At 37.4% G+C, this 11,674-nt stretch overlaps 1 protein-coding gene across 2 annotated transcripts in view; it reads right to left on the bottom strand.

Moving 5' to 3' along the window:
* Positions 1-422: 422 nt before the first annotated feature.
* LOC107752450 (Krueppel-like factor 7) overlaps positions 423-11,674 on the bottom strand; it is a 51,090-nt gene continuing 39,838 nt past the window's right edge. The window contains exons 3-4 of one of the 2 annotated variants that reach the window (XM_016568415.1): positions 7,816-7,939; positions 423-1,467 (exon numbers count right to left, since the gene is read on the bottom strand). In XM_016568415.1, the coding sequence (XP_016423901.1) occupies positions 1,416-1,467; positions 7,816-7,939 (176 nt within the window). In that variant the 3' untranslated portion in view covers positions 423-1,415. The remainder of the gene's footprint in view (positions 1,468-7,815; positions 7,940-11,674) is intronic. The other variant, XM_016568416.1, reaches the window with a different exon arrangement.

The raw sequence follows: 11,674 nt of genomic DNA, 5'->3' as shown, positions 1-11,674 counted from the left end.
TCTGTGCGATTTAAAAGCTGTTTAAGTGGGTAACAAGGTTTATGCACACTTGAGAGAAACTAAAGACAGTGCACATAAAACAAGCCCTAAAAAAAGCATACAACGAGCTTCTCTGTAGGGTTTCTCAGGACCATTAAGACAAACTCATTAGCTAGTTTTTGCCAAAGTAACATCCCTAATTGGTCCGGCTGCAGGATGTTAAAGAAGGATTTTAGGAAAAAGGTGCACTTAAAGTGAACAAATGGTCAAAAGTCCACAAGGAAAACTACTAGTGAGGATCATATATCTTGATTCATAGAATGCAAAAATTTGACAAGCTCTCTGAGAATTTTAGCACAAGATTTGTTTCTGTCCCATGAGCATTCAAGTACATAGTAAATCCTCACAAAACCTGATGAAAAATACCTAGGTTTCCGGTCTGTGCCAGTGTAGAATCCACTACTCTTCGCTTGTGCATATGGCAGTTTTTTTTTTTTTGGTCCATTTTTATTTCTTTATCTTTTTCTAATTTGTACACATCCACAGGAGAAAAGCAAAAAAAGAAGTCTTCTGAATTATATAACATAGTCATCATTCAAAAAGATCTCTTCCTTAATTTTTTTTTTTCCTTTATAAAAAGTCACAAAGTGTCGCTGCGCAGCAGTTGGTTGGCAGGGAGGGATGTCAAAAAGAGAGATTTGTCCGTCTACGAAGAAGGTGAGAGTGTTTCCTCCACTGCCCCTAGTAAGATTCACATTTGAGCAATGGGCGATTCCACTTGGTCGCCTTTTGCCTTTGAAATCCAGATTTCTCTGGATGGACATTCCACTTTAGATCTTGGCTGTGCATTGGCGGGATCGAAGCAGAAAGATAATCCTTACTCAAAATGAAAAAAAAATAATAAAATAAATCCATCTCTTTGGATTGGCGTCCTATCGCTATGATATTCTCCAAAATTTCTCAAGGAGATGCATTCGGGACACGTCCCACATAGTGCAGTAAATCAAATCATTGTTCAATGGTAGCTTGTCCGTTTGTGACAATCTGCGTAAGATGTACTCTACGTAAAATTGACGAAAGATTTAAATGGACCTTGGAGACACTGGAACACAATAATAGTAGTAACTAAATTGAGTCATTAATGTTTTAAGTATTAGGCAAATACCTACTGAAGCACGTTGTCTTTCAGTGACATAAGATGTCGTACCACCTTCTCAGATCTGTAGACCTCCAAATTTACGTCCTCATGGTCAGACGTGGCCGACCAAACCTCAAGACCTGTTCCCTCACGGGGGGCCTCTCTCTGGTGGGATGAGCGAATGGCCTGAGTGGTATCCGACTCCTTCCCATAATCCCTCTCTTTCTCTCCCTCTACTTTCTCTCTGTCTCTTTCTCCTCCTCGCCATTTTGCCGCCTCTTTCTCCTCCTCTTCCTCCTCAGATGTGCCTCTTCATGTGCAGTGCCAAGTGATCAGATCGAGAGAAACACCTAAAGGGAAAGAAAAAAATAACTGATTAGGAAACCTGTGTGACCTGAAATATGGATCTTTTTGAATCTAAGGAGAACTTATTTTAGTTTTAAAGAATTGATTATAATAGCTTTCAGCTTTTTAAATTATGTCTCTTAAATAACTTTAGTAACACTTTAGATTAGGGAGCACTATTCGCTATTGATTAGTTGTTTATTAATGTGCATATTAGGTGCTAATGCTAAACATTACTACTACAACAACTACCTTACTTATAATCAATAAGAAGCAAATTAGGAGTTTATTGTGGGAAAACTCTTAGTTAATAGTGAATATTCCTTAATCTAAAGTGCTACCATAACTTTTTATAATTTTTCAAAATAAAAGTTTTTAGTGTCGAAATTAAAAATGTGGTCGTCCTAATAATAAATTTTATTAAAATTAACAAAAATATCATCTTTTGTTTTATATTCTTGCTAATAATTTGCTATTTATTTTATAACACTGTATAAAATGTTGTATGAATAACTAATTATATACATAGAAATGATTATTATTATCATTATCATGTAGAACTATAATAATTATAGGCGATAATAATAATTCATCATCATCATCGTCATCATTATTATTATTATTATTATTATTATATTGTTAACATAGACTTAAAGCTAAAAAATAGAGAAAAGGTATAGATAAACCTAGTTGATTATTGGAGCATCTTGACCCATCCCTAAGACATATGCTTTCATGTTAAGTCTCACCTGTCCTGGAACGGCAAGGGGAAGAACACAAATTGGGAAATCAAGGGGTGTGTTTTTGGCAGGGTCGGACAGATGGCAGATCAAGCCACTGCCAGGAGGCACCAAACCAGCTGGTGTACCTCCACCCTCTTCCACACCCCCACCCCGCTGTCCTGACAGGGGGTCCGGACACGGTCGGGCCGGATTAAGAATGGGCCCGAGGGCCAAGGCTACAGGTCTAGCTTCTCGGTCTACTGTATTTACTGTTCAGACGAGACTGGGAGACCCTCCACATGCTGCTCTCCACTGTTCCCGTCAACTCCATCATTGTAATGGTAATCCTGGGCTCCCTTGACAACGACAGAATGGATTCCCCAAGCTGTATGAGCAGCCAGGATGACAAGAGAGGGCGGAGCTGAGCTCAAAGTGAGATGCGCAAGTCTAACAAGCATGAAGGACCTATTTATACATCAAAGCGAAGACAAGTTAAGATTCACTTCAGAGGTGGAAGCTCTTGGTCAATACCAGGAGGCAACAGTCTCGCAGGCACTGCGCCCAAATTGAAAATGTTCTGAAAGAAAGCACCAATCTACGTGCTTAGCTTTGTACCCAAATGGAAATGCATACTTTTTTATATTTTAGTTTAGTTTATAGTTTGTTTTATGAAATAAAAGTCCTTCCATGTAAAGTATGTTGGAACATTTAGAGCGTACCAGCATGCATTTACATTAATTACAGCTTTTGTGTGGAGTATCCCAAATCTTTCAGTTTAGTAATGTCTTAAGCCGCGGTCACACTAGACTTTTCGCTCCATTGACTTCCATTCATACGCATGCGAATGTGTCAGACCGGAATCGCAAGCCCGTGCGAAGATATTTCGCATTTCGCTGTGTAGCAAAGTTCAATTTTGGTGAACTCTGACCAGCGAATTCGCGTCACATGAATGCGTGAGACCAATAGAAGATCAAAACCTCACAAAGTGACCTCTCGGTACAGAAATGGAGGAATCGCTAATTTTAGCAGTGTCGCATCATCTTGCTTTATTCAACACAACTTTAAAAGATTACAAAAATCACATAACAAGAGAAGCGGCTTGGTTTGCGGTGGCAAGGGAAACAGGAGCGGATGGCACGTTTGAAAAGTGAAACGTGTAATTTTATGTGATTTTTTTTATTACATGAGATTTGTATGTGTGCGTGTGTGTAATTGATTAACTATACTTGTGACTGATTGTAATCACTTAAATAGAAAATAATTATGACTAGTGAGGATATTTTGGCGCGTGATGTCATATCCTGCTCCCACTCCTTTTCGCAGCACCATCCGAACGAATTTCGCCTTAGGCCGCATTCACACTGCAGGTCTTGATGCCCAATTCTGATTTGTTGACTGTATCAAATTTTTTTTTTATTACATGAGATTTGTATGTGTGCGTGTGTGTACTTGATTAACTATACTTGTGACTGATTGTAATCACTTAAATAGAAAATAATTATGACTAGTGAGGATATTTTGGCGCGTGATGTCATATCCTGCTCCCGCTCCTTTTCGCAGCACCGTCCGAACGAATTTCGCCTTAGGCCGCATTCACACTGCAGGTCTTGATGCCCAATTCTGATTTGTTGACTGTATCAAATTTTTTTTTGTGTGACCCATGAAGTGACCCATATTCAATATCTGCATTTACACTATACACTTGGCAAAACGACCCAAGTTAGACGTACTGACTTGGAAAACTTTAGGCTGAAAAGGAAGCAAAAATTACGCCATTTGCAATGAATGCAGATGAAATGATAATACAAGCTTTTGCTTGAACAAAGGCTCAAAAGAAATAAAACCTCAGAATATCTCCACTAGGTTGAGACTTCGTCATCCATTGTGCCATTGAAAAGAGTCATGTGATCGCGTGATTGGTGTCCACCTTTATCAACTACTCAATCTGAGAGAAGCGGCAATGTCTGGACCTGTCTGTGACTTAGAGTGAAATGTGTTTTGACTGGAAATTACATGAGCCAATGAAAGAGCACGATACAGAGCAAGGAAAATTTTCGTAGTCTTAAGAGGAGTCGTAGTCTTATGTCTTTTCATGTATTAAAATAGAAATAGACCCATTTTTAATACAAGAACAAAATTAAAGTTTATAAGATTAAAATATGAAGTATAGTACAAACCCAAGTTAGACGTACTGACTTGGAAAACTTTAGGCTGAAAAGGAAGCAAAAATTACGCCATTTGCAATGAATGCAGATGAAATGATAATACAAGCTTTTGCTTGAACAAAGGCTCAAAAGAAATAAAACCTCAGAATATCTCCACTAGGTTGAGACTTCGTCATCCATTGTGCCATTGAAAAGAGTCATGTGATCGCGTGATTGGTGTCCACCTTTATCAACTACTCAATCTGAGAGAAGCGGCAATGTCTGGACCTGTCTGTGACTTAGAGTGAAATGTGTTTTGACTGGAAATTACATGAGCCAATGAAAGAGCACGATACAGAGCAAGGAAAATTTTCGTAGTCTTAAGAGGAGTCGTAGTCTCATATGAAGTATAGTACAAAAAGTTTAAAATGAAGGAAAAACAAAACACAAAATATACAAAGGCTTTATAAGACATTACAGGAAGGCCAGAATAAAAGAAAATATATGTTTTTAATTTAGATTTAAAACTATTAATACATCTTATGTCCTCTGGAAGGTTGTTCCAGAGGTGAGGAGCATAACGGCTAAAAGCAGCATCACCAAATTTTTTAGTTCTACTATGAGGTGCAGTTAGAAGAAAAGAATCTGAATATCTGAGAGTCCTTCTGGGTTCATATACTGTGAGCATTTTTGAAAGATAGTCTGGAGCAAATCCATGCAATGCCTTATAAACTAATAAGAGATTTTTAAAATCAATACAAAAACTAACTGGTAACCAGTGTAATGACATTAATACAGGTGTAATGTGATCTCTCTTTTTGGCTTTTGTCAATATTCAAGCAGCAGTATTTTGGATTAGTTGTAGTTTATTAATTGTATTCTTTGGTAGACCCACAAGGAGGGCATTACAGTAGCCAAGCCTGCTAGTTATAAATGCATGCATTAATTTTTCTGTATTGCTCAGAGAGAGAAATTGTCTTACTTTAGCAATGTTCTTCAGATTAGAAAATGCAATTTTGGTAATATTATGTACATGAGCTAAAATTAAAAGTTAAAATCTGAATAAAAGACAACTCCTAAGTTTTTTGCCACTTGACTTGGGTTTAATCCTAGTATATTTAGCTTAGGGGTCAATTTCTCTCTCTGCGCTTTTGGTCCAATAATCAAACCTTCAGTTTTATCTTGGTTGAGTTGTAAGAAATTTTGTGACATCCAGTCATTTATGTCTTGGATGCAATTTGCAAGTGAATCAAATTGAACAGGATCATCAGGAGACACGGATATAATACAACTTTATATCATCAGCATAACTATGAAAAGTGATACCATGCCTCCTGATGATGTGACCGAGAGGAAACAAATATAGATTAAAAAGCAGTGGTCCTAAAACTGATCCCTGAGGAACCCCATGATACCTTGTATGTTCAGACAAGGTATTATTAATAGATACTACAAATGTTCATCCGCTAAGGTATGATAAAAACCAATTCAAAACCAATCCAAGTTCCAGATAGACCAACATAATCACTTAATCTATTTATGAGAATCTGGTGATCTATTTTATCAAACAAAGCAAGAAGCACTAGTTCAGTAACACTACGTATAAATAATTTTATGCAATAGTTTAGAAACCTACTATGTATAAATAATGATTATATATTAAAAAAATGAGTTTGTCTGCTGGCCCGTTCAGACAAACTTATTCACTAGAATGAATTGGACTTCCCAATACGCAGCATAAAAAAGAAAGAAAATATTTTAGGACATTTTAGCTTCCCCAACACTAATGTGAGTAAATGTAATTGGGGGAAAATGGGGCAGATGACTCTACTTGTCACTCACCATGTTCAGTTTCAAGCTTATTAACAAGATCTGGTGAATACAGAGAAACCATTGTCTGAATAGCAGATGTTTTTAATCATTAAGCTACATCTAGCGGCACAGGTGACAGGTGGACCATCTTAGATGGAGATTTGAAAATGAAAATATTTCAGACTATTCATCACATTTTTAGATTCAGGAAACCGGTGTTAGATTTTGCTATTAAAAATAATGTTTAAGATATAAATCAGTTTACAAAAATTGCTTACCAAGAATTCCCAAAATCCCCACAAGGTGCTAGAACTAAATTTATTATTAAAAATCCAAAATAGTATTACAATATACACTACTGTGCAAAAGTATTTGGCCATTATTTGTATTTTCACCAACAAAAATGGTTTTAAGTCAGTTATTTCTGTCTTTTGCTGTAGTGAATAGTAGAAAATATGTTTATATATATGTTAAATATTTACATTTCTAAACATTTCTTTTGCCATTAATTGGAATAATGCAGTGAGATTTTTGTATGAACAAGGAGTCTGACAACAGCCAGTACTCCGCACAGAGATCTGATCTCACCATCATCCAGTCCGTCTGGGATTACATGAAGAAACAGAAAAATGGAGACAGACTAAATCCAGAAGAACTGTGTCAATGACTCCAAGATGCTTCAAGAACCCTACCTGCAAAGCTACCTGAAAAACTATGCGCAAGTGGACCTAGGACAAAAGCTGTTTTAAACGCAAAGGTTGGTCACACCAAATGTTGATTTGACTTAGTTAATAGAAGTTAATTTATGAATAAAATCTATTTATGACATTATTTTTGAAAGCATCCTCACTTTACAGCATTTTTACACGAGTGCCTAAAACTTTTCACAGTATTGTAGCTTTGCAGGAAGGTTTCTTGGAGAAGACGTTGCCACAGTTCTTCTGGATTTAGTCTGTCTCAGTTTTTTTTCTGTTTCTTCATATAATTTCAGACGGACTGGATGATGGTGGGATCAGATCTCTGTGTGGAGCACACTGACTGTTGTCAGACTCCTTGTGCAAAGAAAAATCTATCTAAATGGATAACTACAATTAATGGCAAAATGTTTGGAAATGTAAACTGATATTTCCTACTGACACACTACAGCAAAATATAGAAATAACTGACTTAAAATCATTTTTTTTGTTGTTGGTGAAAATACTAATGGCCTAAGACTTTTGCACAGTTCTGTATGTGTGTGTGTATATATATATATATATATATGATAGTAGAAGTGCAACTAAATAGAATTCTCTTTGTGTAAACATTTGTTTAATGTTTACATTTTTATTTTTAACATTACAAACTAGTATTACAAAATAGTATTTTTTATTATATTTATTAATTTCAATATAGTATTTTTGCATTAATATGTACAGGGAAACTGTCTAGTTGCTGGTCACCATTAAATTGTCTTGCATTTTAGAAATTAATATTACATGTATTCTCATTCATATTGCATGTACAACAATTATACAAGAATGAAAAAGGTTAAAAAATGAAATAAATTCACTTCATTTTATTTGTTATAATGTGATGTATAATATGAAGTTATAACATGAAGTGTAACAATGTGACATGTCAGCTAGCATTTGTAGGCGTCACATAGGTGATTCTCTGGAGTTTTGAGTCTCACCTGTCGCAGTGATTGCACTTGAAAGGCTTAGCGCCGGTATGTTTGCGGTAGTGCCTTGTCAACTCGTCGCTTCTCGCGAACCGCCATTCACAGCCTTCCCATGAGCACTTGTACGGCTTCTCCCCTGGTACGGACACACAAACAAACATGCACACACCTGATTAAAAACGCCTCCTCATGGGGCCTTGAAATCAACGACTCGGTCCAGCCAGCCGTCTAATTCATTTGTTTTAAGTTGATTAGCCTATCAGAAGAGTGTTGACACAATTGGAGTTCATGAAATACATGATCGTCATTAGGGCTCACAGCTGTCGGACCAAATGAACTCGCACTCGATGAGCTTCCAATAAGATCTTCAGTGTGTTTAACAGATGTGAGAGGCTGCATTCACATTTTTGATGTTCTGTGTTTTTGTTGTGGATTGGAGCTGCCTTGCAGGAGAGCTGTGGTTCGTATGGGGTCTCATCACTTGTTCATTAGCGCTGCTGAACGTAACATATGAAATGGGGGGCAGGCAGAGTTTATTTGGATCTCTGGGAGAGGTGATAATTGGAGTAGTAATGATGGGTAATGGGGAGGAACCTCATATTTACTGTCAACCAGCTGGCCCTGTCTCCACTGTTTGCCACATCTACAAATCTTCTGAAACAAGACTGTGGCTTCATATAAATAGCTTGACAATAAAAAAAGTCAGATTTTCATGCAAAAACGGCTCCTAAATTTAACTAGTAGTCATTAAATCAACATTAACTGAAATATTAAATCAAAATTGATCCTATTTACAAGGCAGTCTATGGCAAAAATGTTTATTTTTTAATAAATAAAAAACAACATCCAGAAAACAAACAAAACAATGCAAACAACTTTCGTTTTTACTTTTATTTATTTATTTATTAAAAGTAATTTTTTAAAATGTATTTGGTTATTTTTTAAATCTTATTTTTTGTTTATTTATAAAATAAATGTATTTATTTTTAAAACATCAATTTAACATCCTGTTTTACTCAGATCCCACTATGCAAGTAAAATGGACTGTGAATTAATTTCATGTTGTCTTCTTGTCTAGCATCGAAAAACTTCCATGACGGCCACAATTTCATTCTGAGCTGTAAAAACAACAAGTTATATTTAGGTCAGAATTTAAGTGCTAAATTGCATTCCCTTTCACACACATTCACAAGCTAGCCACATTAAGCAGGACAGGTTTAGACCTGTGCTCGCTACGACCACAGCACCAGCCAATTATAAGTCAGGGAGGCATGGATGCTCGAGTTTGTCGCCTAGCAACCGGGCAGGAGCGTAACGTAGGAGGCAGCAGTGGAGCCGGCTCGATCTGGCATCGTCTGTCCCTCTGTGCCACCAGCCAATTACGGCTCATACTGGCAGGGGAGGATGCAGTTGCCTGGCAACCAGGATGTTACATGATACATATATGTACAAGTGGATATAGGTGCGTATGTGCGAGCGCATGCATACATGCTCGTGGGAATAAAAGTGCACAGACAAGGCTAGCAGTGTAAACTGATACCAGCGCCGAGACCTGAGAATCGTTCCCAATTATAGAGTCCCATTCGGAGACACACCAGTTGCCTGGCAACTCCCCACCCCCATCACACAACCTTTCCTCTCTCACACACACTTTTTCTCTCTCTGAGCACCCTTACAGGTGCCAGAGTCTCGCTTAATTACATTTTCTCAGTTAAACTGGAGACAGAATGACTCATTATGATCTGTGGAGCTCACGGCGGCACCAAGCAGAAAGCCTATTTCTGCCCTTCACCGCTCTTCCAAGTTTTTTACGAATCAGACTTTGTTATTATGGAACGCTGAGCGAGAGACAAAGTGGAAACGAGTGCCGCCACGTTCCTCTCTTCACCCCTCTATGTCTCCCTGAAAACGCTTATCTCGTTCCCAAACGCCATTCATAAAACGCTCCAGAGGGCAATGTCATTTCCATTCACGCCGCCTTCGATTCTGTACAAATCTCAATCACAGAATTTGTCGAAGTAATAATGCCTCCGAAATCGGATTTTGCCAATTGCAAACAAGTTGACAAATCGTTTTGGCATCAGTTTTTAACGTAGCTCACTGCATCTTTGTTTTTTTGGACAAATGCAATACCGAAATTGCTCAAAGACTATGGCTAATGAATAATGTAGCTTTACTTTACAAAATGGAATTATGATTTGCATTATTGTGGCAAGTAAGCAACAGGACAGTTTAAATATGGATTTTTTCTGCATTTAATATAATATAATATTGTTGTATGCACAAAGAGTTCATACAAAGGAGTAATATAATATAATATTTTTGAGTAAAAACATCTAAACATTCTTTAATATTGTTTGGCATCAGATTTTAACGCAGTTTATTGCTTTGTTTTTTTTGTGTGGAAAAAATCAATACAGAAATTGCTCAGAAATACTATGGCTAATGAATAATGCAGTTTTAGTTAGCAAAGAGGAAATCAAATTTGATTGATGCAGCAAGCAATCAAACAGGACAGTTTAAACACTGATTTTATATATTAATATATTATTATTATTTTATTTCTATTTAGTTTTTTTCTCTTTCCATTGGTACATTATTTAAAATGTCCCCCTCCAATGTAGCTGTCAAATATTATTTGAGTTCCAGCATATTTACCGTATAATACTTTTGGCTTTTGTGTGTCTCATTCACATCAAACCTGGTGTGACATGTCAAGCTTGACTATGCACAAATTAGATTTAGGAGCTGTGGTGGAGGGCAAGATTTTCAGAGAATTGTTACTTAAAGCTATTGTGTGACTTCAGAAAGCTTGGAAAGCACACAAATCATATCAAATAATATTATGGTGCTTTTTTTTGTCCATTTTGGACCTTGACAAGGCATCCTGTTATTCTTGTGCATTCTGGAGCATCAGTCCTTGCATCACAATATGTATGCCTAAAATACTTCTAATACATCAGAAGGGAGCCATTAACATGTGGCATGTTCTGGTTTCAAGACTTGAGGATCTGCCCTGGTGTGTTAACAGGCACGCAGCAGACGTAGGGAAATATACAGGCGAGTATGTCTCATTCCAGCCGGTCCATCCATCATGAGGCAGTTATTCACTCCGTGGACAGCTTTGGGACAGCCGTCTGAGTGCTTTTGGATTGAGATCGAAGAGACAGAGAATTATGGCCGTTTTCTGCACCATTCGAATCTGCTGAGGAAGTACTGTCGCAACCTTGAAAAAATGTTTGTCGCAGAGGGTGCTGGACAGGCATGCTGCCATGGCGACGACGAAGTACCATTAATTACATCAGTTTGTCGCTTATTGTGGAAAATAAGATTGATTGCGCAAAATAAGAATATTGATGATAAATGTGGTGGAAATGACTGAATATTTCTCATGTTATCATGTTATTAATGTAAGAGCAGGTAAAGTGTTTGTTTAAAACTGCAAATAAACTAAACATTTAATTAACAACTACATCAAACAGATGATGCCATGTTGTTGCTAGATATGTTTCGGCTCCCTCCCTTAATAAGTCTATGGTCTATGGTATTTTCGGTCTACCTTCAGTAGAGTGAATCATTGTGTAACACAGTTCGTAGATCTGGAAGAAGGGGGCGGGAACCAGCAAACATTTAAACATAATTGAATAATAAAATAAACAAACACAACATGAAAATAGCGCGACGACTCACAGAAGGGGGTAAGGACAGACAGACGAGGCAAGAGAAAAGGAGACGGAAGGATGAGGAGAGACGAGACGAGACGAGAGAGGGGAGAAAGGGAAAAAAAATTCTTGTTCCGGTTCCCAGACACACAAGCGCTCGGCCCTCCACCAGCTGGGTAAACTCTTCCGCGATGCCTGGCGGCGGCACT

This window comes from Sinocyclocheilus rhinocerous, unplaced genomic scaffold (assembly GCF_001515625.1).
Source record: "Sinocyclocheilus rhinocerous isolate Xijiao unplaced genomic scaffold, SAMN03320098_v1.1 scaffold2909, whole genome shotgun sequence".
NCBI lineage: Eukaryota > Metazoa > Chordata > Actinopteri > Cypriniformes > Cyprinidae > Sinocyclocheilus > Sinocyclocheilus rhinocerous.
The sequence above is the reverse complement of the archived record's forward strand: the minus strand, read 5'-3'. Positions and strand labels throughout refer to the sequence as shown.